The sequence below is a fragment of the Manacus candei genome, unplaced genomic scaffold (assembly GCF_025592945.1).
Source record: "Manacus candei isolate 608988 ecotype Guabito, Panama unplaced genomic scaffold, ASM2559294v1 h1tg000071l, whole genome shotgun sequence".
In the NCBI taxonomy this organism is placed as follows: Eukaryota; Metazoa; Chordata; class Aves; order Passeriformes; family Pipridae; genus Manacus; species Manacus candei.
In genome coordinates this window covers 9,108,588-9,136,143 of record NW_026138119.1, presented here as the reverse complement: position 1 = coordinate 9,136,143, position 27,556 = coordinate 9,108,588, and the positions used below count along the sequence as shown (strand labels likewise).

Sequence of the window (27,556 nt, the reverse complement as noted above, 5' to 3'; positions counted from 1 at the left end):
AGGGTTCCCATCCATCCCCACAGTGGGAAAGGCAGCATTCCCATGGAAAACCGAGCCCAGCCACATAAGTGTGTGCTGAGACTGCTCCTGAGAGGGGTGTGCTGAGGTTCTATGGTTGAATGGGTGTTTTATATATATAATATATATGGTTATATAAGGTTATGAGGTTATATGGGCAATGCTAATTTTGACCTGGCTGCTTCTTTTTGACTGCCTGACCTTACAACTGCAATGATGTTTTTTTTGCTATTTTTTTTTTATCTTTCATTCTCCCTGGGGTTCATTTGTGCTGTGACTGGTTTGTTGTGCCCTGAGGGGCCAGCCCCTGGTGGCACAGCAGATGCCACGTGTCCCCTGTTCCTGCCAGGTTTGCAGATGAGCTGAGCGTGCTGGTGAAGCTCAGGTACTCCCTGAAGGAGGACACCAGCCTGGTGACCATCCTCAGCCACAGGAGCCACGTGCTCTTCCAGATCAGGATCAGCCCCTACGCCCTGGTCTTTGTCACCACGAGGAGGAGACACTACGAGTAAGTTCCAGCTCGGGGGTTGTTTTTCTGCCTTTTCGTGCTTCCTTTTCCCCTCCCGAGGCCACAGTTGAGGTTTCCTGCTCTGGTGGGCTTTGAGCAGTGCCCATCATGTCCCATGGCCCCTGAAGGTCCCTCAGACCTGTTGCTGTGACTGTGCAGGTTGTCACTGCCAAACTCCACTCTGTCAAAGCGATGCGGATCTGGAAAGCAGAGCAAAGAACAAAAAGGTTGAAATACCTGGGGATGAATCAAACGGGGAAAGGCAGAGATACCAAGAATTTCTCAGACACCTCATGTGGCTGTGGAATCCCCAGATCCATTGGGAAACAGCATTCCTGTGCTGGAAGACAAGTGATGGTGCTACCTGTGACAATTCTAGTGCTGCCCTTTGTGTCTGCACTGAGGGACCCTCGGAGCTGATGAGGGTGAAGCCTCATCCTGCAAAAGCTGTGGGACCAAAGTTTTGTGCTGTGTCCCTTCCTTCCCCCCCTGGAACACACAGGTTCCCAGTTTCCTTCCTTGGTGATGGGCACTGGCACCAGGTTGCCCTCAGCATCTCCCTGGAGAGGCTGGAATTGCACGTGGACTGTCGGCTGGTGGACAGAGTGAGCTGGGCCAACTATTTCGGGATGGGAGTGAACACTGAGGGGCTCATCATCATTGGAGGCCTCATCGAGTCCTTTGAGATCCCCTTTAAGGTGAGTGAGGGCATGGTCTGCTCCAGCTGCAGGAAGGGAGGCCTCCATCTCCCTCTGAAGGGGTCCTTTGCCTTCTCTTCCTAAAACACACCGTGTGTGTTCACGCTTGGGCAGGGTGAGCTTGGACTTGTGCCAGGGGCTTGGTTTTGGCTCAGGGCAGCACAAGTGCCAGCAGTCAGGTCAGCAGTGGGGACCCCTGGGCTTGACTTCCATCCTCTCCTGTTGGCCATGGCTTGTACCACGTACAGGTGTTGCTGTGTGTGCAGAACATCTGGTTTGGGAGCACGTCCCGTGGCTTCACACAGGGCAGGGTTAGATGGGATATTGGGAATAAATCCTTCCCTGGGAGGGTGGGGAGGCCCTGGCACAGGTTACCCAGAGAAGCTGTGGCTGCCCCATCCCTGGAAGTGTCCAAGACCAGGTTGGATGGGGCTTGGACCAACCTGGTCTGGTAGAAGATGTCCCTGCCCAGGGCATCTTTGCATCCAGCCCTTGAAGATGGAAAGGGAATGTTGGTTGCCCAAACCATCCCCTGGCTATGAGGAGCTGGAGACAACCTGCTCCCACAGCCCCTTCCAGACCTTTCTCTGGAGGAAGAAGCACGAGGATAAACGATGTTTTGTGTGTCCCTTCCTCCCCAGGGAGCTCTCCAGCAGCTGACCTTCGTGATGGGAGACCCCTCAGCCGCCGCCGAGCACTGTCACAGCTACAACTCCACCTGCACGGGCTCCTTCAGCCTCAGCCACCTCACCTCCTCCTGGGAGCCCTCCACAGCCTGGCCAGAGGTGTGGCTGAGGGCAGATGACAAATTTTGGGAGCGCTGGGCCGGGCTCCTCTTTGGTTTAACCCCACTCCAAGTGTTAGTGCAGCCTGGCAGAGCTCGGCTCTCCATGCCAGGGGGTGATGGTGGGTGGTTCCTCCACCACCCAAACCCCCCCTGCGAGTCACAGATGGGTTTGGTGCGAAGGAGGATGAGTTAAGGGGAGGGTTTCTGAGCCAAGGAAAGCCTGGGTGGGTGTGTGGGACTGTGTGTGCTCGGTGTGGAACACAGGGAAGCTTTGAGGAGCCGTTGAGTAATGCTGCAGCTGGAGCTGGGCTTTTGGGAGGGGGTGACAGCTGTCCTGGGGAACTGTACACCACTTTGGAATTCTTGCTCGCTCCCAGCAGGATTGTACACCCTTTGGTGCTTCATCCTGCCAAAGGTTGTCCCTCTCTTCTTGCCAGCATAGCTGGAAAGTGGAAGTTCGGGGGATTTTGCTTTTATTACAGTGTTAAGTAAATCATCAAGATATTTTTCTGTGCCAAAAAGCCCAAATCACTCAATAAATCCCCCAAAAGACATGAAACACCCAGGCTTTCCTCAGGAGCTGCAGTTGGCCCAGGGAGATGCCTCATCTCTTAGGCCAGGGATATTAGAGAGGAGCCTGGAAAAGGCTGGGGAGAGGCAAGTGCTGAACGCCAGGGTTTGGCACAAACCTCCCACTGCTGGTGGTCTGGTGAGGAGCTGGGACAGCTGCCAGGAAAGGGCAGTGTCAGGGGAGGGAACTGGGTGTGGGATGGGGCATCTGCCCTCTCTGGGGCCTGCCCAAGGTTTCCTTTGGGGTGCTGGTGCCAGCACGTCCTGGCAGCAAAGAGAGAGCGGTGACACCCACCCAGGTGACACCCACCCAGGTGACACCCACCCAGGTGACACCCACCTGGGACAGCCCTTTGGTGGCTGCTCCACTCCCACCACGGGCTGCAGCAGTTTGTGTGTTTATTATTTTAAGAGGAGGATTTCAGGGAAAGCCCTGAGCAGGAGGGATTAAGTAGGAGCAGCTTTGCCAGGGGGTAAATGCGGAGGAGGCTGAGTGTGTGACACAGGGCAGGTCACACTGGCTCTCTGCTGCTCTGAGGGACAGTGGGGTAACCCCTGGCCATCCCAAAATACATTTCTCACACTGACAGCCCTTGGAGGGCGTGGCTGTGGCTCTGGGATAAGCCGAACTCGCTCCCTAGAGCCAAGAGATAAGGACAGATCTCTCATTGAAAAGCTCCAGGATGTGTCCTCTGAGCCTGGGAGGTGATGGGCTCATTTTAACACGTGTATTATCCCGAGTTCTGGAGGCCTGGAGCTTTGGATGGCTCTGGTGTCTCACCCAGCAAGGGGAAAGTTTTACTTGAAGCATCAGTATGTTGACTGCAGGTGGGACAATTCTGCCCCACAGCCCACCAGTTCCCTCCCCTTGCTGGCCCTTCCCAAGGACTGATGAGCTTCCAAATGAAGAGAAACTGCAAAACCCACCCAAACACTTGAGGGGTTTAATCCAAAGCTATTCCCTCCTGTTCCTCTGAAGGATTGGCTCCCAGTGTGCATTCCCTGGATTCTTCCTGTGCCCTCAGAGGCAGTTCCATCCTGGAGCCAACAATAAGCACATGGTTAAGTCAGTGCTGGTCCTTGAGCAGTGATATTTTCCCTCTTTCTCCCTCCATCTCTCCAGGTGCCAAAGGAAACCAATGAAATCCAGGATTCCTCTGCTCAGGTAAGACTCTCCTGCATCTCCCCTCTCCATGTCCCTCTGGTGTCCCACCCCCAGAGCATCACCTGGGGACATGAGCTTCTCTTATGAGCAACAAGGTAAACCCCAAAATTCCCAGAACAAGGTTACTAATTATTATTTTCTTGGCTATTGGTTGTTATTTTCTTTACTGCAATATTTCTCTTTAATGATTTGGATGTAACTTGACGTGTCTTGGAGCTGGTGGAGGCCAAGGTGAGTGTTCAGGTGACCCTTCTGAGCTCCAGTGAGCCCCAGAGGGATGGTGATGGAGGTGGAGATGAGATGGATCAGGTCACCACCTGCACAGAGGTGTTTGGGAGTCCTTGTGCAGCGGGATTAGCTTGAAGGGAAGGCAGTGAAGGTCAGCAGGGTGGCAGGAGAAGGCAGAGGTTGGACATCCACTGCTGCTGCCCACGTGTGGGACGTGATGCCGGAGGTGGGACGGGCTGCAGCTCTGCAGTGGGAGGAGGCAGCTGTGGTTCTGGGGGGTTAGAAAGCATCCCCCTGCCAGGGCAGGGCTCCTTGGCTGCTCTGCTGGTCGTGGCACTGGGGTTGGGGGTTGATTGTCCCATCTGCTCTCCCCCAGCTGGAGCTTGGGGCACGTTCCAGCTCTCCTCGTGTGCCGGGGGGATGAGGGAGTGAGCAGAGTGAGGCTGGCTGCAAGTCCCTGATGCTCGTGCTTTGTTTGGCATTTCCAGCCAAGATTTGTTGTTCAAGTTCATGCAAACAGACATCCTGAGGGGGAAACCTGCCAGCAAATGGAAATTGAGATTTGTGTGTGTGTGTGTGTGTGTGACTGAGCAGTTCGATTCCTTCACTCCCCTCACCCTCCCAGAGTTCTTCACTCCCCTCACCCTCGCTATTAACTCTTTGGGGAGGGTTTCTCTTCTCACTCCTGGCTTTAACTGTCTGGTTACACCTCGATAACTCCTTGGTGCAAACCTCTTGTGTGGTGCAAAAGGGACTTTTAGAGCAGGTTCATCCCCTCTGCCCCAGGCTTTGGTCTTGACACCTCACAGGTGAATGTGCTGCAGATTTGGGGTGATGGTGGTTGGGTTTGGCATGAGCTGAGGTGGCAGAACCACTCAGAAAGGTGGGCTCTGCCTCCCTGCAATCAGTCCTGGTGGCTCCTGATTGGGATTTGATCCCCATCATCCAATGCTCCTTTGCCAGCGGGCTCTCCCTGTGCCTGGTGAGATGTCACCAATTATGATAAAAGTGCTGAAATTCATGGGTCTGCAGGGGAAAACTAATGATATTCTGGATTTGGGACAAGTTTATTTTTCGAGCTTTTAATGAGGACCAGAGATGCCTTGGAATCTTTGGCGTTTGGATTTATTAAATGGAAAAAAAAAAAAAGTGCTACTAATGCATTACAGTTTGGAAATAATGGAGAGCAGAGAGCAGAGCAGGGCTGGGCCACAGCTCTGCTTTGTAGCTGTGCTCTCCCTGCCTTTGTTCTTTTAGAAGTAAATTGGTAGATTAGTGAATTCCTTAATTGCTAATCAGAGCTAAATAATTATGCAGGCTCAGGGTGATGGTGGAGGAAGATATAAGTGGGTGAAGGCAATAGTGACATGACACAAACCATGACACAGCCTAAATGACACCTGGATTGCAGCCTATTCCTGTTGGGAATTTTTTTCTGAGGGGTAAATTGCCATTTCTGAGCAATCTTTGGGACATGGATGGTGTTGAGAGACTTTTCCTGCCTTTTGTCTTCTCTTTGACTGTCTGTGCTCAGGGTGAGCAGGAGGGCTGAGCTGAACTGAATGGCTTTTTCCAAAGCAATTTAATCTGGGATCCTAAAGCCATTCAGCAAACAGTCAAATAAAGCTTAAATTCCACTGATTTCCAGAGGGCAAAAAACTTCACAGGTTTAATTACCTGGGCAGCTCAAACTCCTTTGGAAATTTCTTCTAGATTTAGAGCTGCCGTGAAGGCTCCGTGGAAACGCTCGGTTTGGTCACGGGGTGGCTGTTCTTTCATCTTCAGATTTGTTATTGAGCAGAATTAGCGTTGGAACCACTTGTTCAGTCTCATTCAGGCCTTAAAACTGCTGGATAGTAACAGCTCCAACCTTCCTTTAAAATCAGAGCAGCCTGAAGCTGATGCTCATCTTTCAAATACCCAAAAGGCTCGTACCTGCTCATCCCAACTAATAAAGACCAGCCCTCAAGTGGGAACTGTCAGTCCTCCACCCCTCTGTTTCCCTGGAACTCTGGGGCTGCTGGTTCCTTGGATAAGCTGATCTAACACCAAATATCCCTGTTGGGGTGTGGGGAAGTGACTGACAGCTGGAGCCCAGCACTATCTCCCCCACTCTCTTATCTTGAGATGGTTGTTCCTGTTCCTGAGAGCTCAGATATCTCAGCCACCTGCAGAGCTCTGAAACCAGTTTCTCAGGCAGGATAAGATCTGTGGATCATTTGTTGCCCCTCAAACCCACTGTGAGATCAGTGCAATGAAAGGAGTGTGTTCCTGTGCACCACAGTGGTTTTTAATCCCCAAACCACGTGGAAGGAATGAAGTGCTGTTCCCTCCAGCCTGAATATCCCCCTGGGGAAATAGGGCATTCCTGAGGCATCTCACAGGGACCTCCAAAACACAGGGCAAAATATAGGGACCTCCAAATAAAGACCATCTCATTCCAACCCCCTGCCATGGGCAGGGGCACCTTCCAGTATCTTTAGGTACCTTTCCAGTAGCTAAAGGGGCTCCAAGAGAGCTGGAGAGGGACTTTGGACAAAGGCATGAAGTGACAGGACAAGGAATAAGGGTTTTAAACTAAAAGAGCAGAGATTTAGATTGGATGTTGGGAAGAAATTCTTCGCTGTGATGTTGCTACCTTCCACCAGCCCAGGTTGCTCCAAGCCCCATCCAGCCTGGCCTTGGACACTTCCAGGGATCCAGGGGCAGCCACAGCTTCTCTGGGCAACCTGTGCCAGGGCCTCCCCACCCTCCCAGGGAAAAATTCCTTCCTAATATCCAATCCAAATCTCTCTTCTTTTGGTTTTAAAAACCATTCTCCCTTGTCCTTTCGCTTCGTGCCTTTGTCCAAAGCCCCTCTCCATCTTCCCTGTAGCCCATTTAGGTACTGGGAATCATTTCTTTGGGCTGTCTATTTTTTCAGTCTTACAGTGGATTCACTTCCCCAATCCAGCACCCGGGTGCCACATATGGAACTTGTGAGGGAACATTTCTGGCACTGAGGAAGTGGCTCCTGCCCCTGTGGCCTGAAGCAACAGGAGAAGGGCCAAGTGACCTCTCAGGGCTGCAAGGGCAGAGCAGGGGGAGGCTCTGCTGAGCACCAGGAGGGGTTTCTCCTCCCCACACTCCTGCTGCAGACCCACAGGTATAACTGCCTGCCCTGATCTGCTGCTGGACACAGGATTTCCTGGCAAATTTTCCTTTTTTCAATCAATCCAGCCTTGATTTTCAGTCTTCCTGTGGTGGAGCCTCTTCCAGGAGCTCGATGCTACAACGTGCTGGAAGGAATAATTTATAATTGTCTTGTGGATCATATTGTACCTTTGGCTGTGGATGGAAGAGGCTCCTACTCACAAAAATGTGCTTCCTCAGAGAAGACACTGAGCTCTGAACTGGGTTTTACCCAGCCTGACCTGGCTGAAAACCAGGGCAGAATGTGACTCTGGTTGTCTGGGCTCCTGGAGACGGGGATGCTCCAGGCTGGGTTTTAACCCATTTGCTATTTAGTTGAGTTTTTGGGTTGTGGCATCAACTGAAAAACCCTGCAGAAGTCCAGCATCACTGCCCCAACACTGTTCTCTTGGCCAATAAAACACTCTTGGTCTCCTCAGGCAAGAAGCCAAGTTAGTTACACAGCAACTCTTTCCAAACCCATGGCATTAATTACATTATCTCTGGTTTCTTTATTAATGAGCCCCATGTTGGTTGTTCTGTAATTTTGCTTGGGCTCAGCTTGAGGGAAGAGCTCTGTAATTACTCAAGGCTTCCCGTTTGCCTTTTTTTCTCCCCCCTCTTTTTTTTTACTTTCCTCTTTCATATTGGCACAACATAAAGCCTTTTCCCAGTCCCCTGGAGCTTCCCCAGCTTCCTGAGCCAAACTGAAAACTCAGAGCTCGTGCTGGGGAGAGCCTGTGATTTGAATGCTTTTGGGATTGGATCGTGGGGACAGGATTGAGAAAACCCCCCTCCCTGTCACTTCTGGAATGGAAAGTGGTTTGTTGTCATTTGGTTGTGTCATCTGGCCTTTCTGAACAGAAGGGGGGGATTCTCCAGCCCTGTTGCTGCTGCTGGTTCAGTCCCTGCCACGTGGCAGAGGGTCCCAGAGGGGATGCACCAAGGCCTGGCTGGGGCAGAGCCTCCTCCTGCCTTCATTTTCCTTGTTTAACTTGATTTTCTGCAAATCATGGCATTGCTTATCACGTGCCACTCCCTTTTTCATTCTGTTTTATCATTCCCTAGTGGCTGCTTTCAATTTGGGCTCATTCCCCACTTCCCAGCTGGAATTTTCTGGGAGTTCAAACCCACATGCCTTCAGCCTCAACTCTCACGCTTTTGGGCAACTTCAGAGCTGTTCCCAATTTGTCCCTCTCAGCTGGTTCCTCTCTAAATTTGGCCTGTTGGAAGGAGCAGGCCTGGATGGTATTGATTTTGGCTGTTAGTGCTGTTTACACAGAACCAATATAATTCAGCTTGTGCCTCAGAGACCAGTAACTTTTAGCTCAGGGACTCATCTCCCCTGAGCTTCCCCAGATGGGAGTTTCCAGGGGAGACCTTTCCCATGTCAAGCACTGCAGCTGAATTAAAAAACTCGTGGCTGCAGTGGGCAGGAATTCCAGGCTGTGCTAGTGGCAGCTGCCAGGGCTTGATCCAGCTTCCCACTGGCACCTCCTGGCTGGCACAGCCTGGGGGGCTGTTCTGCACCAGCTTCATGGAATCATGGAATGGTTTGGGTTGGAAGGGACCTGAAAGATCACCCAGTTCCACCCCCTGCCATGGGCAGGGACACCTTCCACTGGACCAGATTGCCTCAACCTGGCCTTGGACACTTCCAGGGATGGGGATGGGGCAGCCACAGCTTCTCTGGGCAACCTGTGCCAGGGCCTCCTCACCCTCACAGGGAGGAATTTCTTCCCAATATCCAATCTAACCTGTCCTCTGGCAGTGGGAAGCCATTCCCCCTTGTCCTGTCCCTCCAGGCCACTGCAAACAGTCTCCATGTTTCTTGTAGCTCCTTCAGGCACTGGAAGGCCACAATTAGGTCACCCCAAAGCCTTCCCTTCCCTTCCCTTCCCTTCCCTTCCCTTCCCTTCCCTTCCCTTCCCTTCCCTTCCCTTCCCTTCCCTTCCCTTCCCTTCCCTTCCCTTCCCTTCCCTTCCCTTCCCTTCCCTTCCCTTCCCTTCCCTTCCCTTCCCTTCCCTTCCCTTCCCTTCCCTTCCCTAACCTTCCCTTCCCAAACCTTCCCTTCCCAAACCTTCCCTTCCCTTCCCAAACCTTCCCAAACCTTCCCTTCCCAAACCTTCCCAAACCTTCCCTTCCCAAACCTTCCCTTCCCTTCCCAAACCTTCCCTTCCCAAACCTTCCCTTCCCTTCCCAAACCTTCCCTTCCCAAACCTTCCCTTCCCTTCGAAGGAAATGAGCACTTTGGATCAAAACTGGCAAAATAGGTTGGAGGGAGAAATACAGATCAAGGTGGAAAGCTGGAGTACTTTGATTATTTTTTTTCACCATTAGGGCTGTGTTTCAAGACTGTTTTTACTCAGAAAACCTCCCAAAGCAACAAAAATATGTCCTCGAAACCGTGTGACTTCACAATTCAGTTTTTGAAAGGAAAAAATAAATTCTTTATTTCAACTCAGAAATAAATGGCTGTGGGTTTTATCCCCTCTAGGGCCTGCTGCTAAGAGAGCAAATACTCCCTGTGTTCCCCTCAGGGGAGCTGCTGCCCTGTGGTGACAGTCACCCGGGTGGCTTTGCATCTCTGCTGGCATTTGTGCCCTTTTAGGAGCTTGTCTGGGGGGTATAAATGAGGAATGGGGCTTTCCAGGTTCTCTCCTAAGGGGCTCCTTGGGCACTGTGGAAGATCTTGGCAGCAGGTCACACCAGGGAGGACCATGGAGAAAGCATGGACCGTGTTCCAAACCTGGAACAAACCCTCCTTCCAGCTCAGGGAGGCTGGGCTGGGGTGGAGGCCTGGCTGGGGGGGATGGCAGGGGATGTCCTGCTGGGCTTGGTGGCATCAGGGACCCAGTTTATCATCTCTTCAGGCAGGTTCTGACATTTCTGGGGGGACAGTGTGAAGCTGGGGGGTGGTGGGGTGGAGGGAAGGTGTTTGGAAACCTCCCCTCTGGTTTTCTGTGTGGAACAATGCCCCCACCAGTGTATTTTAATGGATTTAATGGGTGCCTTTACCTGAGACAAATGATCCCTTTTTTAGCATTTTAACAGCAAAATAATAATAAAAAAAAATAATAATTAAGAGTCAAACATGTAACAGCCCACTGATTTGAAGAGCTTGCTTGCTCCAGGCATTCCCATGGCAGCCCATGGACACCAGTCTCCGTGGAGGAAGAGAACAGGTCCTGAAAACCCTCCAGCACCTCCTGGATGGTGGGACACAGGGTCCAGGGCAGGGCACTGTGCCCCCCTGGGGCAGGGAACACCTGGGCACGGTGCTCTGGTGCTCCTGTTGGAGATGGATGCCTGTGGCCCCCCGTGTGTGTGAGAGGGAGTGTGGGGTCACCCAGCGAGGTTTTCCTCGTGCTGTAGCTGTGCCCTGGACTTGTCTGTCCTTGTCCTTTGTGAGGCTGGTGAATCCCTGCAGCAGCAAAGCCTTGAGCAGCTCCTGCCCTCTTCCCCAGAGCACTGATCCAGTGCCCAAATCCTCTCTTTTGTGGCTCTGCTGGGTGTTGCTGTTTCTGTGACTGTTGATTATTAGCAGGGGCTTGGCTGGAAGGCAGCTCCAGGTGGGAGCCCAGTGGGTCTCCCTCAACCCCAGGGGTTGGTGGGCACCCACCTGGCTCAGCTGGGGTTGTGTGTCCCATTTGGGGGTTCAATCTTCCCAAAAATATCTTCTGGACATGGCACAGGTGCTGGGGAGGTGAGCAGCTGTGGGATCTGGCCGAGCATGAGCTTTGTTGAGTTGTTGAGGGGTTTTGGGCCAGAGCCCAGTGCTGGGCTGGGCTGAGGGGGAGCCCCAGCTGCCTGCAGGTCCCTCCTTTGGCTCCTTCTGGGAAGGTGACCTTGTGGAGAATGTGGTTCTCATCATTACCAGCTGAACCCGTTTTAAGAGGTCCAAATGATGGAGCTGAGTTTTAGCCAGAGTGCTTTTCCTGCAGCCATTTGATTTCTTGCCCAAAAGGACTTTATAAAATAAGCTACGGGAGGGTTTTTTAACTCTATTAGTTTAAAAAAAAATAAATTAAAAGGTGTTATTTTAGAGGCTGTGTGTTACAGCTCTTCACTGCCCACCACCAGCTCCAGCCATCCTGCTTAAACAGAACCAGGAGCACAAACCAAGTCAGTTGAAGTTAATGCCAAGGTGGCTCCTGACTGGGTTTGAGATCTGGCTGATATGTTATAGGATATAACATAGAGAATATCCACTGATTCTGGTGTATTTGGGAGGTGATTTGAATCAGGGTGCTGCTGCTCTCTGCCTGGCTGGGCCATGTGTGGCCACGCAGGGACTCACCTGGGTGGACAGTGGAATCATTTAGGTTGGAAAAGACCTCTAAGATCATTGAGCCCAACCATAAAGAGGCTACATGGCTTCAATCAACCCCTATTCCAGCAAATTCCTCCTGTGCTGGGCACTGCTGAGGCCACACCACAAATCCTGGGGTCAGTTTTGGGCCCTTCTCTACAAGAAGGACATGGAGGGGCTGGAGCGTGTGCAGGGAAGGGAACGGAGCTGGGAAGGGGCTGGAGCAGCAGGAGCAGCTGAGGGAGCTGGGGGGGCTCAGCCTGGAGAAAAGGAGGCTCAGGGGGGACCTTCTGGCTCTGCAACCCCCTGACAGGAGGGGGGAGCTGGGGGGGGTCAGGCTCTGCTCCCAGGGAACAAGGGACAGGAGGAGAGGGAACGGCCTCCAGCTGTGCCAGGGGAGGGTCAGGTTGGACATCAGGAGGGATTTCTTCCTGGAAAGGATGGTCAGGCAGTGGGACAGCTGCCCAGGGCAATGGTGGAGTCCCCACTGTGCAGATGTGGCACTTGGGGACATGGTTTACTGGTGGCCTTGGCAGTGCTGGATTAACAACTGAACTCAATGATTTTGGAAGTCTTCTCCAACCTAAATTCTTTTGTGATCCTTGGATTCCGTGCTCCATGTCCAGCTGCCCATGCAGGAGGAGCAGTCCTGGCTCTTCCCTGCTCTCACCACTTGAAGCCTGATTTCTCTCCTCCTCGAAGGCAGCAAAACCGCTGTGATTTAATTGGCAACATGTTCTAATTTGTTCTGAGCTCTGCAGGCTCGTTCATCCTGCACTAGCATTTCTCTGGATGAAAACAGCTCCATGGCAGCCTGTGTCCTCTCCAGGCTCTTTGCTCCCATAGATTTGTGCAGAGATTTTGCCATTTGCTTTCCTCAATTTCCTTGGATTTTACCTGGACACTGTTAGGAAACACAACCTTTACCTTCCTTTGCTCCTGAGGGCTGTGAGGGTCACGAGCCCACCTGGAGAGTGAACTGGGGGTGTCCAAGGGAGTATCTGAGAGCATCTGATGGGTGAAGGGAGCTGGCTGGAGATCATAGAAACATGGAATGGTTTGGGTTGGAAGGGACCTGAAAGATCACCCAGTTCCACCCCCTTCCATGGGCAGGGACACCTTCCACTAGCCCAGGTTGCTCCAAGCCCCGTCCAACCTGGCCTTGGACACTTCCAGGGATCCAGGGGCAGCCACAGCTTCTCTGGGCAACCTGTGCCAAGGCCTCCCCACCCTCACAGGGAACAATTTCTTCCCAATATCCCATCTATCCCTGCCCTCTGGCAGTGGGAAGCCATTCCCCCTTGTCCTGTCACTCCAGGCCCTTGTAAACAGTCTCTCTCCATCTTTCTTGTAGCTCCTTCAGGCACTGGAAGGCCACAATTAGGTGACCCCAAAATCTTCTCTTCTCCAGGCTGAACACCCCCACCTCTCCCAGCCTTTCCTCCCAGCAGAGCTGCTCCATCCCTCTGATCCTCTTGGGGCCTCCTCTGGACTCTCTCCAGCAGCTCCATGTCCTCTCTGTGCTGTTCCCAGGGCTGGAGCAGCTCTGCAGGGGGGTCTCACCTGAGGGGGCAGAGGGGCAGAATCCCCCCTGTCCTGCTGCCCACACTGCTTTTGATGCTTTAGGGTTGTTCTTTTCCTTTTCTAAATCACCAACAAATTAAATGTAACAAACAAAGACAGGACCCTCCCCCAGAATCTTTCATAACAGAGAGCAAAGCACTCCAGCTGTTTGTGAAGGAAACTCTTCAAACTTGACTTTTGAACTTGGGAAAATTAAAATTTTCGCTTTTCCTCTCTGTTTGGGATGGGGGAAGAGTTTGGAAACCTCCAAGCTGATGGTTTGGCGTCTGGCAGCAGAGGAAGAGCTCCAGCAGCTCCTGCTGCCTTTGGTCCTCCCGAGTGGGGCTTGGCCAGAGCCAGCTCCCCTGACCCAGCAGTACCACTGGGTTCTCACCCGAAGAACGACCAGTTCTGGCAGTGAAATTGGTGGGTTTTCTACTTGCTCTTCGTGCAAACCCACCCTGGTGCTCCCGAGCTCCTGTGCCCGTGGCGCGGAGCGGGACCGGAGCCGGGGAATGGGTTCAACCGGCGGGAGATGGGAAGGACGATGGGAACGATCTCCTCGTACCGCTCTGCTCCCCTTCTCGGCCCTGCAAGGCAAGTGTGGGCCTGCATCTCCCTCTAGTGACTCCTCTCAGCCTGTTCCTCCTCAACTCAGCGGCCCCGGCCCCGAGGAGCCCCCGGCCCGGGCTGGGTCCCCCCCGCTCCTCCCGCTGCCTTGTCCGGGATGTCGGTGCCCTCTGGAGCTCAGCTGGAACGAGCTCCGGGAGGGGGTGGTGGGCATGTGGGGCTGATGGAAACGCTGCCAGCTGCTCCAGCAGAGCTGAGGGACCTTCACAGCCACCCACCCCTCAAGCCATGGTCAGTGAGTGTGCAAACCCGGCCGAGACACCGGGGCTGGGGGTAAAACCGGTGGGATTTGCAAATCTCCCTTTTCACAGTCAGCTCTTTAGTCTTGAGTGTAGGTATTTCTACCAACGCTGCAGTTCTCCATCCCTGGGCTCTGCTGGTGGTTTTAGGGCTGAAGGAGCCCCTTGAGACCTGCAGGGACCATTTAATGTGGCAGCTGAAGACAGAACGAGCCCCTTGCAAGCCACTGCCTTAAATTAATTAGCTGCCAGCCTCCAGGAGGCTCCACCTGGGCTTGTGTCTGTCACCCCTTCCCAACCCTGGGAGCTGATGGATTGGGAAGATGTGTGGTGGGAGCTCTGAGCTCCCCTCCCATCTGCCTGCACCGTTCCCCTGAGACCACCAGGAGCCTTGGAAAATGCAGAAACAGCAAAGTGAAAGGCTGAAGGGACAGATTGATCCCTGGTGTCACTCTGTGGATTTGCTGCAGTTGTTTTAGTAGTTGCTCTCGAGCTTGGATTTCTGTCATTAGGAGACCTCAGAGCCCCTTCTGGTGCCTAAAGGGGCTCCAAGAGAGCTGGAGAGGAACTTTGGATATGGGAATGGAGTAACAGGACAAGGGGAATGGGATCAAAGTGAAAGAGAGTAGTTTTAGATGGGATGTTGGGAAGGAATTCCTCCCTGTGAGGGTGGGGAGGCCCTGGCACAAGTTGCCCAGAGAAGCTGTGGCTGCCCCATCCCTGGAAGTGTCCAAGGCCAGGTTGGACGGGGCTTGGAGCAACCTGGGCTAGTGGAAGGTGCCCCTGCCCATGGCCAGGGTGGTTGGAACAATGTGATCTTCAAGGTGCCTTTTACCCAAACTGTTCTGGGATTGTTCTCTCAGTGCCCCTCCTCAGAGACACTCAGGGTGGAGGATCCCTGCAGGGGGCTGGGAGAAGGAGCTCCATGTTGGGGTGGCCCAGGCTGACATTTGGCTCATGTCCCTTGTGGAGTTTGGGTTTGTAGGGGCTGACCTGCCCTGCCTGGGGAGGATGAGCTGCCCCAGAGCTCGGGGGGTCCTGCCTGGGGCTCACAAGCCGTGCCCTGTCTTGTCCCTCCCCATGGTGTTTGTGCATGTGAGAAATTAAGGATCACAGGAAAGGGAGAAAAACAAGTGAAATCTTCAAACTTCATTTTTTTTTTCTGTCTTCCTTTCCAGGATTCCAGACTCACCAGTTCAGATTTGACCCTGGGGCCACCTTGGACATGGGAGGACCCCCAGGAGACCCTCAACCTCCAGCCTGATGGGAGCACCCTGGCTTCGCTCTCTGCTCACGAGATGCCATCAGCTGAGGAGGAGGAGGAGGAGGAGGAGGGCAGCCTTTCTATTGAGGATGAAGGTTTTGAGCTACTCAACTCCACCTATAATAAAATCACAGGGCTGGGCAGGAGCAGCACGTGGGTCCATGGTCAAGGTTTGCTCCCTTTCCCCGTGGAGATTCCTGGGAACCTGGTGGTTCTTTTAACCTTTATTAAGGATACCTGTTATTATTATTCTTATTACATGTTATGGCATGGCTTTTATCCACCCAGGAGGCTCCATGAAGACACACAGAGCAGCCAAGAAGGACCTCCAGGAGGAGAACATCACCACGGAGAAGCTGGCGGGGAACGCGGGCACTCAGCAGCATCTCCCACCTGGCAAACCCGGCCATGCCATCCCCAACCTGCTGCCCCACACCTTCCCCAAGGTCTTGGCAGCACGTCAGGTGGCTGCTCCCAAAGGACACGTGCCCAGAGGTCCTGTGAGGACAGCAGAGCTCCCTCTGGTAGCAGCCAGACCCGCTGTGCCGGGGCTCGGGGACGGTGCTGCCCGCGCAGGACACTCCGTCCCCGTGGTGGCACGTGGGCAGCAGGGCCATGTGAGACCAGGACCCCCAGGGCTGCCAGGACCCCCAGGGCTGCCGGTGAGTGGCAGTGGTGATGGCTGAGGGAGGGGAGGGGTGGGTGGGGGAGCATTTCCCCCTGCACGGTGGGTGGTGGGCACAGCCTGCTGAGCTGCGGTGCCAGCGGTGCCATCAGCTCACGGGGAGAAGCTTTGCCCACCTTCTCTGGGCAAAGGAATCTTCTCCACGATGGGAAACCCCCTCTGTGCAGGCAGTGTGGGGCTGTGGCCCTGGCAAAGGTTTTTTGATGTCCCTGAAGGAACTGTAGAGGAGATGATTCCCTTATTCCCTCTCCCTAGAGATGATCTCAAGTCATCAAAATTAACCACGTTGTCGGTTTTCATTTCACCCTGGTCCTGCCCAAAGTCAAGCTGAGGGTCTCAGGGGGGGTCAGACCATCTCTTCCAGCCCCAGTTCCCACTGGCATCACTGTCCTTTGCTTCTCTACCACTGCAACACCCCAAAATTGGTGCTGGTGCAAAGCAGAGCATTGAATTTGTCTTGAAATGAGTTTCAATTATTTTTCACTTCATTCATCCATTGCAGGGGATGAAAAAAGGGGAATTAAAAGGAAAAAGAGAAACTTAGAATAGATAATTCTTTAGAGAAGTCCTGAGTCTTCACTGAGAAGTAGCTGAGAAGTGTTTTACGTGTTTTCCCATGTTTGTTCCTCCTGCCAAAATCATTCTGTGATTTGGTTCCATTTGCTTAATAATTCCTCTAGAAAATTGTATTTCCTTCCCCCAGTGCCACTGCCAGGGGTGACCATGGGCATCTTCTCCTCCCCCCAGGGCTGACACCCACGTGGAAGTCTCGTGGCTGCCCTGGGGTTCAGGGGGGTCCTGCAGGGCAGGTCTCCACCCAAGGCTGGGTTTATGGGTGTTTGGAGGGACCCAGCACTAAATCCTTCATCCATGAGCCAGGCTTCATGGGATAACAGTTCCATTTAGGATTGTTAGCTTCCCCCTCAAGCCATCTCCTCGCTGCTGCAGCTACTGCCTGCAAAAATAGAGGGAAGTGGCAAAAGGAACAGATGCTGAAGGATGAAAAAAATCCCAGGAGCGGAGGGAACGTCACAACATTTGACAGCCCTGCTGTCAGCAGGCAGGGGACACCCAGCCAAGAGGGGAATTGCTTTTCTCTCCTGTAGAAAGCTTGGAGAGGGTTTTTTTTTCCCCTCAATCCCGAGTATCCTGGGTGGAAACACAGGTACCAGCAGCTCTGTCTCAGCATTAGGAGTAAGGGAGGGAGATGGAAAGGGAGTTTTTACAAGGGCATGGAGGGAAAGGACAAGAGGGAATGGCTTCAGACTGACAGAGAGTGGGTTTGGATGGGATATTAGGAAGAAATTCCTCCCTGTGAGGGTGGGGAGGCCCTGGCACAGGTTACCCAGAGAAACTGTGGCTGCCCCACCCCTGAAAGTGTCCAAGACCAGGCTGGACAGGGCTTGGAGCAACCTGGGCTAGTGATGCAAGAAGGAATTCTTTTGGGGAGAACAATCAGTCTCAGAACCTCCCCAGGGACAGGGTGGACTCCCCGTGGCTGGAGGTGTTCAGGACACAGTGGACAGGGTGCTGCACCATCTCCTCTGGGCTCCCTCACCCACAGAGCTTGGACCAGATGATCTCCTGAGGGTCCTCCCAACCTGGGTCGTCCCACAGCCCTGGGATTTGGTTTGCTGGGGGTCAGGCTGCTGAGCACCCCGGGTTCCAACACCCTGCAGCCACCCAGAGAGCCATCCTGGCACCTCAGGTGTCCCTGCCCCCTCCAGGCACCAGGGGCAGGGAGAAGAGGGGCGAGGAAATCAGGGAGAAGAAATCCAACCCAGCCCAACCAAGCCTGGCTCTCCTTCCCCTGGAGCCACTGCAGCTTCTGCACAGTCACCGTGGCCAAGCTGAGGAGACACAGACACTTGTGGGCACAGGGGAGGGGCTGATGTGTCCTTCCATCCTGACACGTCCTTCTGGCCTGTTGTGTCCCTCTGTCCTGATGTATCTTTCTGTCCTGTTGTGTCCCTCTGTCCTGCTTCTTTCATTTCTTCCATTTTGGAACAGGTTGCCCCATCCCTGGAAGTGCCCAAGGCCGGGTTGGATGGAGCTTGGAGCAACCTGGTCTGGTGGAGGGTGTCCCTGCCAATGGCAGGGGGTGGAACTAAATGATCTTTAATGTCCCTTCCAAGCCACCCCAGTGTGGGATTCTGTGTAGGACTGAAGCTCTGTGGTGGCTCATGCCAGGCATGAGCCATAATTTTGGCTAAAATATGAGCCAAGCCTGGCAACCTTCCCTGATGTTGGGTTGCTGCTCCCCAGGCTGAGGGCAGGTGGGCTCTGGGGGCCCATAGAAGGGGAACTGGGCTTTAGATTTGGGCACTTCAGGTGATGAGAGTCCCTTTGGTGAAGCATCTCTTGGTGCCAAAGCTGCTCCTGCCCATCCTGTCGGCACAAGGGCTGCAACCGGGGCTGTGCTGGGGGTTGCTCATTCCCTGTGGATTCCCAGCCTTGCTCCAGGCTGTCTGCAAGCTCAGCCCAGGTCTGGGGGCTGTAACTGAAGCTGTCAAAGGCTCAGCTCTGCAGCACACAGGGGTGGGTGCTGTGCCACAGCCCGGCGGGTTGGCAGTCCCTGCCCAAGTCTTCCAAGGGGATCCCTGTTCTCCAAAACAACCAGGATCTCCCACCTGGCTCTTCTACCCAGACATGCTTTGATAAGCCCTGAAGTGGGGTCCCCTCTTGGCCAAAATGTGCATTTTTGCCTCGAGCTGGGCCAGCTCAGAGCTCCAGTTACAGCAGCAGCTCTTTGTGTCCTCGTCCAAACTACTGTTTGGGTGATGGCCCCGATCCAACTTTATGGGATTTTTTTTTTCCTAGCATGCTGCCTTTCCTCACCAGGGGTCAGGAGATGTGCTCCTGCTCCCTGGCCATGTGGTGCAGAGCATTTCTGGAGTGGGTGCCTCAGGACTGGGCTGCTCAGCCACCCAAGCAGAGCTGGCTGCTGATGCCAGGGCAGGAGCAGCATAAACCAGGGGACACTTTCAGCCCCGCTGGTTTTTGGGGTGTTTCCTGGTGACTTGGTGCTGCTGGTTTGCTCTGAACCAGCCATTTCAGTTCCTGCTTCCCTGGAGCTGTGGCACTGCTCACCCAGTCCCTGTGGGATCCCCCTTTGGGGTGACACAGCTCTTCCCCTTTGCCTTTCAGGGCTGTCCTGGCAGACGGGGACTGGTGGGGCCCAAAGGAGACAAAGTGAGTATCCAGAAAATTAGGGGAATGTGGAGTGTGGGGTTTAGGGTCCAGGACAAATATCATGCATGGTTTGGGTTGGTTTGGGTGTTTTTCATCAAGACAGCAGTGGCAGCTTCTGAAGCTGCAGGGTGGTGGCCCTTCCTGTGCATTTGGAAGAGGAAGGAACTGGTTTTAGTGGGTACTTTAAGCCCAGGCTCAGGACTGAGCTCAGGACAAGCTACTGTCTCTCCTCTGAGCCACTTAATGGCTCTGCAGAGGCAGCAGAGCCAGGAGATGGAGCAGCTTTAGCTCAGGTCCCCCGGAGGAAGGATGAAAAGCCCCCTGCTATATCCATGGAATCATCTCAGAGGGACATCTGTCCCCCAGCCCTGCCTTGGTGAGACCAGGACTGCCCTTCCTCCTCCAGAAACCCTCTGTGCAGCAGCCACATGGCCCAGCCTGCTCTCCTGCTGCACTGGGGGATGCTTGGGGATGGTCTGCACTGAGGGTGGTGCCCCAGTGTCCCCACCAGCAGCTGCTCCTGCCCACCTCTGCACAGCACTTCCCATCTTCCCCAAGCTGTGGAGGGGCAAACTCGTTGCCCCACCCAATGTCTGTCAACAGCAGCTTCTGTACCGGTGGGGTTTAGATGGGCCTGGGCACAGGAACATGTGGGGGAAGCTCATTTTGCTTTCCCCCTTTCCAGGGTTATTTAGATCCCAAGAGCTGGTTTGAAGCCCAGGATGTGCCCCACTCTGACCCGGGTCAGAACCTGTGCTGACTGTTAAACCTCTGGCTGGTTTCAAGGTATTTTTAAGGTATCCCTTGTCTCCCCAGGGATACCCTGGAGCCATGGGCAGGACAGGCCCCCCAGGTGACCCAGGCCCTGTGGGCATCCCTGGTGTGCCCACCATCGTCCTCTGGAGGAACTCCAGGGAGGACTGGCAGACCTTCACGGTGAGTTACAGCCGTGGTGGGCTCGGGGAGCTCCACTCACACCTCCCCAGCAGCTTCCTCTGCTCTGCTGGGAGCAAGGGATCCCAAGGCTTGAGATTCCTCGTGTGTTGGGTGGGAGGTGAGGGCAGAGGGAAGGTGCCAAGGAGGAAGGTGCAGCTCCATGGACAGCTGTCCGTGGGATCAGCATGTCCTCTGTTCCCAACAGTGCTGTCCCTCTGTCCCCTGGGACTGACCAGGCAATCTTGGCTCCCCATGGTCAACACTCATCCATCCCCTCCCTGGGATGGTTCATGCCCTACCTCTCTCTGCAGGACAGGGCCCAAGGCAGACCCAAGCCATGCAGAAAACAGCCCTTCTCCTGCTCTGTGTTACAAATCACAACCTCTCCCGTTTCCCACCATCTCCCAGCGTCCTGCTGCTCCCCAGGGTTTGTGCCCATCAAGCTTCTTGCTGAGACATTTCCTCACCTGATCCCTGCTGCTGTGGGGAGCACAGGAGCAGGATGGGACCTGTGGGGAGCACAGGAGCAGGATGGGACCTGTGGGGAGCACAGGAGCAGGATGGGACCTGTGGGGAGCACAGGAGCAGGATGGGACCTGTGGGGAGGCAGCAGTACCTCAACCACTGCATGGCTGGATGCAGAACTCCATGGGATGACTCCCAAAACTCACTGCAACAACCCAGGCAGCGTCACTTAGGATCCCCAGCTCCTGACAGCACACTGGGATTAGGCTTCATTTCAAACTCCCTGTGGAGCCTGGCCTGATCTAGGCAGGGCAAGAGCTGAAGGCATTGGGTTTCTAACTGCCTCAGGCACTTTTCCAGCCTGGGCTGGAGCTCCCTGGGGTGGGAATGCTCTGTGTGTTGTGTGCCTGTAATGGTCCTCTGGAACTGCAGCCTGGCAGAACAGTATCAGTGGCAGGTCAGAGGGGCAGAGCAATGGGCTGGTGAGAACTCAGGCTCCATCTCCAGCTCTCTGAACTCTTCTGTGACCTTGGGCAGGACTTTTGCCTTCTCTACAGCTCATTCATTGCTGAAGAGCTATCATTGCATCCTCTGCTCCAGGGCAAATGCCTGGAATTCCGGGGAGAGGATGCAGTGGGGGGGATCTCTGCTCTGCCAGCACAGCACACCCCGAGGCAGGAGGAGGATGGCTCTGTGCTGGTCTGGCTCTGAGCTGGGATTCACCCACCAGAAGCCCTTTTGTGGTTTTGTGTTGGATTGGATCAAAGCAGAGGAGATCAGGAGAGGAGATTCCTCCTGGGAAGCACAGCAGAGCTGATCACAGGGATACACTGGACAACCTGCACATTGTCCTGCTCTCCTGCCGCTCCAGAGCAGCTGCTGCGCTGGTGCCAAAGCTCCCAAACCCCACTGCGGGCTCACAGAACACGCAGGGACGAACAGGGATGGGGGGAGAGGGCCGGAGGTGCCGGCTGGAGGAATCCTGCCGTGCCGGAGAGCATCTCCCCGCCGGGGTGATGCCTCTCTCCCAGGTTGGACGCCTGCAGCATCCATCCCTGCTGGCAGGGCACGCTCACAGCGCTCCGCGGAGCTGCTGCCGCTCGGTCAGAATTCCTTTGTTGTTGTTATTGTTTTCTTCCCTGCCTGCATTTGGAAAGACACCTCAGGCTTTGTTCTTCTGCTGGAGAACCGTCCGTGGCTGTTGCCGTGATTTCGGCGGTGTCCCAGCCCCCGCGGCCGCGGGGATGCCGGAGGGAGCTCGGGAAGCGGGAGCTGGAGCGCTGCGGGTCCCGGCCCGGGGGCTCTCCCGGCGTTTTCCCGGCTCTGTTGGCCCGGTGCCGACCTGGAGGGGAAGGCAGTGTCTGGCGGGGGTGACCCGGGCCACCGCAAAGCCCCGCAGGGCCATTGTGTCGGTGGCCGAGTGACCCCGCGGCGCTTTGCCCGGGGCAGGAAGCGAGAGCGCAAAGCCGCGGGCTGGGCTCGGCTAATCCCCGCTGGGACAGCGCGGGGGGAAAGGCCGGGGGAGCCGGCTGTCTGTCTGTCTGTGTCTGTCTGTCTGACTGGCTGTCTGTCTGTCTGTCTGCAACCCTGCACAATGCGGGGGCTTGGGGCAGCGCTGCTGTCGCGGTTTGGGGGCCAGAGGGGATGTCCTGGGATCTGTTGTTGGATCAGGCTCCGGGAACGCAGGTCAGAGGAGCTGCCTCTCCGAGTCAGGGGTATAGTGCAGGAAAAGAGAGGGACATGGGGACTGTCCCAGAGCATTTGTGGTTGTGGTGGTGCTCAACAGCCCCTCCTGCTCTTTTTCAGTAGAAAAAAACCCCTTTGCTGTTCATGGGAATTAAGGAAAACCGGCTCAAGGCCGCTGTGATTCCACCCCAACCCCCTGCCCTGTGTTTTTGTTCACAATGCATTGATGGAGTTCGGGTTTGTCAAGAATTCCTGGTGTAACTGGAGGGGCAGGAACTGCTCCTGGTTTGTTCTGTCAGTATTGACTTTGGTAGGAGTGGAGCTCCCAAGGCCCCCAAGGAAGGAGAACTGGAGCTTCCAGAGTTATTGGGGAGCCTAATCTGCAGTGCCAGAATCCTTTCTTTTTATCCATTCCAATCCCTTTAACAGCAGGAGGACAGACTGGGAAATGGGGGCTGGGGAGCTCAGAGTGAAGGAAAATATTGCTCCATGTGAAAAGGAGGGGAATTTTAGGGATGTGCTGCTTCTGTGGGGCCAGCAGCTGCCATGGGGAGGGTGACACAGGGTGGGGGGGTCATGGGGTGGGGTGGGAAGGGTGACATAGGGTAGGGTGGCCATGGAGAGGTTAAGGAGGGTGACACAGGGTGGGGGGTCATAGGGTGGGGTAGGGAGGGTGTCCCACGGTAGAGGGGTCATGGGGTGGGCTGGGGAGGGTGACACAGGGTGGGGTGGCCATGGAGGGGTTGGGGAGGGTGACATGGGGTGAGGTGTATCACAGGGTGGTCATGGGGTGACTGTAGAGGGTGTCCCAGGGTGGGGTGGCCATGGGGTGGTGGACTGGGGAGGGTGACACACGGTGGGCTTCCAAAGCTGCTCCCTACAAGGCTGCAGGCCCTGCTCCCAGGCTGGAGTTTTCCAGGAGCACAGATCCCACATGGATCTGTGGATCCCCATCCTCCATCCCCTCCCTTCCCAGTGCTCCCCCCGCCCCATCCTGCAGCGAGCAAAGCACTCACTGTTTCCTGCTGGCATTCCAGAAGCCAATTAATTTCTCTCCCCTCTCCTTGGCATCTGGTGTTCCTGAAATCCGAGTTCACGTCTCACGTGGGATTTTTTTTTTCCCCCTCCCTTTCTAAAGGTTGGATTATTTTTTTTTTTTTTGGAAGCCTAATGAAATAATATCCTGTCCTGAGTGAACCTGAGTTCACTGATTCCTGAGACAAGGCAAAAGCATTGGCTGGGCTCCAACCTCCTCCTCCTCCTCCTCCAGAAAGTTTTTGTGTGAGCAGCTTTTGAGGGAAATGAGAAGTGGCTGGACAGGAGGAGCATGGAGGCCTGGCAGGGACTGCACTCTAATCAATTTGGGATCAACTTAAAAGGAGCAGGGATGCCTGGTGTGGTGTTAGAGCTGGATAAATGCATCCATCCATCATCTGTCCCTGAGAGCCCTGCTCATTGCTTGGAAATATTTCCATATGTTGAAAGGTCTGTGTTTATTTTGCTTAATGAGTTTCTTGGCTTTCCCCCTTCTCTCTCCTCCGGTGTCAGAGGAAAGATCTTTGGAGCAGGGGACAGGAGGGGGTTTCCAGGTGCTGGGAAGCACGTAGGGACCCTGCCCCTCCTGCTGCCTGAGACTGGGGTGATGGACAAGGAGAGGCTTTTCCTAACCTTTGGTGCCAGTCAGGATTTGGAGGAGCTGCCTGGACCACGGGTCTGGGCTCACCATGGGAAGGAGGAGGAGGAGGAAAGGTGGGATTTTGCCTCCTGAGTGCTACTAGGAGGGAGGAGGATGGCTGGTAACTGGAGAGAGACATTTAATTTCCTGGCCATGGCCCAAAACTTGGGAAAACCAGCTTGGAAGTGTCCAGAGAGGAGGAGGCTGCACCGTGAGGCTTTGAGATAAAATGGGATTAGCTGTGGTTGGGATGGGATTAATCCACCCTGGGGCTCTTGGGTGGCTTTTTTTTCTTCTTTGTGGTCCTCTGATCTCCTAAGGAATTGGAGGTGCAGGAAAGATTTGGCTGCTGGGAGCAGTGAGGGGCAAACCTGCCCGACAGAACTGCCTGGGAAAACCTCCCCTAGGTTTTCCACAAGGATGGAGGAGATTCCTCACCTGGGGCAAACTGCAGTGTCAGAACAGCTGGTTTGGTCCAACCTGGGCTAAACTTGACCTGTGCTCAGCAACATCTTTCTGACCTTCCCACTTGCCAAACATTTGTGGTGCCCCAAATGCAGGGCATCCAGGGGCAGCTGAATGTCCCCAAACCCCAGAAGAAGTGGGCTCTCTGTCTGAAGTTCCTGATGAAGGCAGTAATTCCTTATTTCCTACATGTTACCCTCAGATTAAACCTTCTCCCGTGACTTGTGTGCACATGGGATGAAATAAATAAGAGAATTAGAGGAGAGGTTCATTGCTGTGTCTTCCCAAGGCAAGGGAAAAGACTTCGAAGGCAGCAAAAAAAAGGGATTTGGGATGTTTTTTTGTTAACATTTTGCTTTTTATCCCCCCCATATTCCCTTTTTCCCTCCATTTTCCTTTCAGCAATCATCATTTTACCAACTTCTGCACGCAGGCTGGCCCGTGAGTATCACTGGTGACTTTTTGGGGTGAGGTTTTTCCTTGGCTTGGCTGCTGAGTTTTCCTTGATCTGTCTTACCAATGTTTTTTTGTTTTCTTTTCAATCCAGAGAAAACCCGGAGCCCCTGGGCCCCCAGGGCATCCAGGGAAAACAGGAGCACCTGTAAGTAAGGAATCTCAGTGGTTAGGGGCTGCTTGGCCCCACTGCCACCCCCACTGGGCTGGGGACACTTGTAGGGTCAATGTCCCCAAGCACTTGCACAGCCCTGGGCTGTAATTAAGGGCTTTGGGATTGGGTTTCAAAGCAGCCTAATGGTTTCCTTTTCTGCTTCCTGCTGGATGCTGGGGATATTTGATATCCAGCTCCCTGGGAATATTTGATATCCAGCTCCCTGGGATGTTTGATATCCAACTCCCTGGGGTGTTTGATATCCAGCTCCCTGGGAGGTTTGATATCCAGCTCCCTGGGGTGTTTGATATCCAACTCCCTGGGGTGTTTGATATCCAGCTCCCTGGGGTATTTGGAATCCAGCTCCCTGGAATGTTTGATATCCAGCTCCCTGGGATGTTTGATATCCAGCTCCCTGGGATGTTTGATATCCAGCTCCCTGGGTTTTTCTGGCAGCCCCAGCTCCTCTGTCTGTTCCAGCTGGGCAGTGCTGGCTTCCTTGCCCCAGGGCATCAGGTTCCTGCCCCTGGTTTTGGGTAGGGACTATGTGGATCCCTCCCAGAGGCAGAGGAGGGTCAGAGGAGGGCCAGAGGAGGGCTGGGGCAGGGTTGGTGTGGGGCCAACCCTGTGCTGGGGGGTCTGCAGGCCCATCCATGCCCAACATCCCAACATCCCAGCCCTCTGTGAGCAGGGCAGTGCCATGGGGCAAAGGAAATGAGGGCAAAACCCTCTGTCCTCGTCCCCCATCGGGCACCAGGGAGGCATCAGGAGCCAGGGAACAGGGTCTGGTGCCAACCCCAGACCTGCCGTGGGCACAGCCCCGGCGAATGTGGGCAGGGCGGGGGGTGCAGGGGGATGTGAGTCCTCCCTCTCTGCCCTTCCCAAGGCCAACTCTGGGCTTTGCCCCCCGTTTTGGGGGCTTGGGCAGCCCTTGGCACGGGGCAGGAAGGGTGGGAGTAGAGGGACACGGTGCTTGATTCCATCCCTGTTTGTCCACAGGGCCCCTGTGGAGCCCCAGGAGAACCGGGGGAGAAAGGCCAGCGGGGGTACACGGTGAGGGCTGGGGGGGCTTCCTGGGGGGAGAGCCCAGTTTGGAGGGGTTGGGTGTGTGCTTGGGAATGTCCTGGGATCTTCAGGGACCCTGCCCCTCTTGGATCAGCCCTGGGTGAGGGAGAACATAACGGGTTTGGGGCCAGTTTGGGAATGGTTGGGTTGGGTTTGTCCCTGCTCTGGTTTACATTTGGCCCATCTGCTGGAGCCCAGCAGAGCCAGGGGTGCTTGGGCTACTTGCAAAACTTCAAAGAGCAATAAATACTCCTTAAAGTTTGGATTAGAAGTGGGATGGGGTGACAATGCTGGGTTTTGGGCTGGGTGCCCCATGTGTGCGTGGCCAGGAGTGAGCACAGGGGGTGATGGGGCCCTTCAGGGAGGGAGGTGGAAAAGCAAATCTCCCCAAAACAGCTTGGATATTTTTGCAACCAGATTCTTCACTTGAGCAGGAGCTGAGGCAGCTGCATCGTTCTGCCTTTCCTTCAAACTCTGACTTTTAAACTAAAACCAAGCCCAGATTTTGGACTTGACAAAATGTCCCAGAATTTTTGAGAAAACCAAACAATCACAGCAAGTTGAAGGGAAATGTCCTCTCTTTGGTCCAGACTGCTCTTTAACTTGCCTGAATTCAGGATTTTCAGGGAGCTAAGGGCTAAAGTAAAAGCTGCCCCTAAGCTCTAGCTGGTGATGCCCAGTCCAGAGGATCCTGCACATGGGAAAGCATCAGGAATGGCCATGGCTTGGAGCCAAGAAGCTGATGCAGAAGGTTTTCACTTGACCTTCTCTAACTTACTTCCATGTTGTACAATCACTGGTGGGGACTATCCCACTGTTTTGGTGGAGAACCTGGGCAGATCCATGTGCCAGACACTTGCAGCACCTGGATTCCTGAAGCTTTTCCCTGCCAGCCCTGCCCATGTCCTGGCCAGGAATTGCTGCAAAATCCAGAGGCAGGCAGAGCTCAGGGTTTTGCTCGTTGGTGTCACAATAATGTGGATATTTTAACTTTCTGTGCATGGCTTTTTTTTCTCCCCAGGGTGAACCCGGGCTCCAGGGCTTGCCAGGACGGGTGGGTTACCCTGGCTCAGATGGCACCCCTGGCCTGGATGGCAAACCTGGGCCATGGGGGCTGCCAGGGGAGCAGGTGAGGATGGGCAGGGCAGGGCCAGAGAGCCCAGAGACTCCTGATGCTGCTCCTTGTGTTCTCTTACCTCCTTTAGAATATTCCTCCTAAGCCCACAGTCCAGGCAGTCCTGGATCAGGGTTGAGGCTCATGTTTCCCAGAAAAAAAGGGCTGTGGAACATCCCAGATGTGCATTCAGGTGCTGGGATAACTGGAGTGCTGCAGCTCCTGGATTGGGGTGGGTGCAGGCACGAGGGCTGGAACTTGGAATCATGGAATGGTTTGGGTTGGAAGGGACCTTAAAAATCACCTCCCTCCACCCCCCTGCCACGGGCAGGGACACCTTCCACTGTCCCAGGTGGGTCTGAGCCCTTGAGGGCTCAAAACTTGGAGGTGGAGATAGAAATGAGAGCAGTTGTGGGCTGCCAGTTCAGGGAGCTGGTTCCTTGGGGCTGGGATGGTCCCTGCCCTTTTCCAGACCCTGGGCACCAATCCCTGGGGAATGCAGCACACCAGGGC

The 27,556-nt window shown here is 54.5% G+C and overlaps 1 protein-coding gene across 1 annotated transcript in view; it reads left to right on the top strand.

Moving 5' to 3' along the window:
• Nucleotides 1–27,556, top strand: part of LOC127480227 (collagen alpha-1(I) chain-like) — an 84,755-nt gene that overhangs the window by 32,779 nt on the left and 24,420 nt on the right. Inside the window, exons 3-14 of the mRNA XM_051808124.1 lie at nucleotides 368–526; nucleotides 1,029–1,224; nucleotides 1,866–2,009; nucleotides 3,705–3,746; nucleotides 15,068–15,323; nucleotides 15,442–15,815; nucleotides 18,986–19,030; nucleotides 19,847–19,966; nucleotides 24,660–24,698; nucleotides 24,805–24,858; nucleotides 25,864–25,917; nucleotides 26,951–27,058. Of these exons, the coding sequence (XP_051664084.1) occupies nucleotides 368–526; nucleotides 1,029–1,224; nucleotides 1,866–2,009; nucleotides 3,705–3,746; nucleotides 15,068–15,323; nucleotides 15,442–15,815; nucleotides 18,986–19,030; nucleotides 19,847–19,966; nucleotides 24,660–24,698; nucleotides 24,805–24,858; nucleotides 25,864–25,917; nucleotides 26,951–27,058 (1,591 nt within the window). The remainder of the gene's footprint in view (nucleotides 1–367; nucleotides 527–1,028; nucleotides 1,225–1,865; nucleotides 2,010–3,704; nucleotides 3,747–15,067; nucleotides 15,324–15,441; nucleotides 15,816–18,985; nucleotides 19,031–19,846; nucleotides 19,967–24,659; nucleotides 24,699–24,804; nucleotides 24,859–25,863; nucleotides 25,918–26,950; nucleotides 27,059–27,556) is intronic.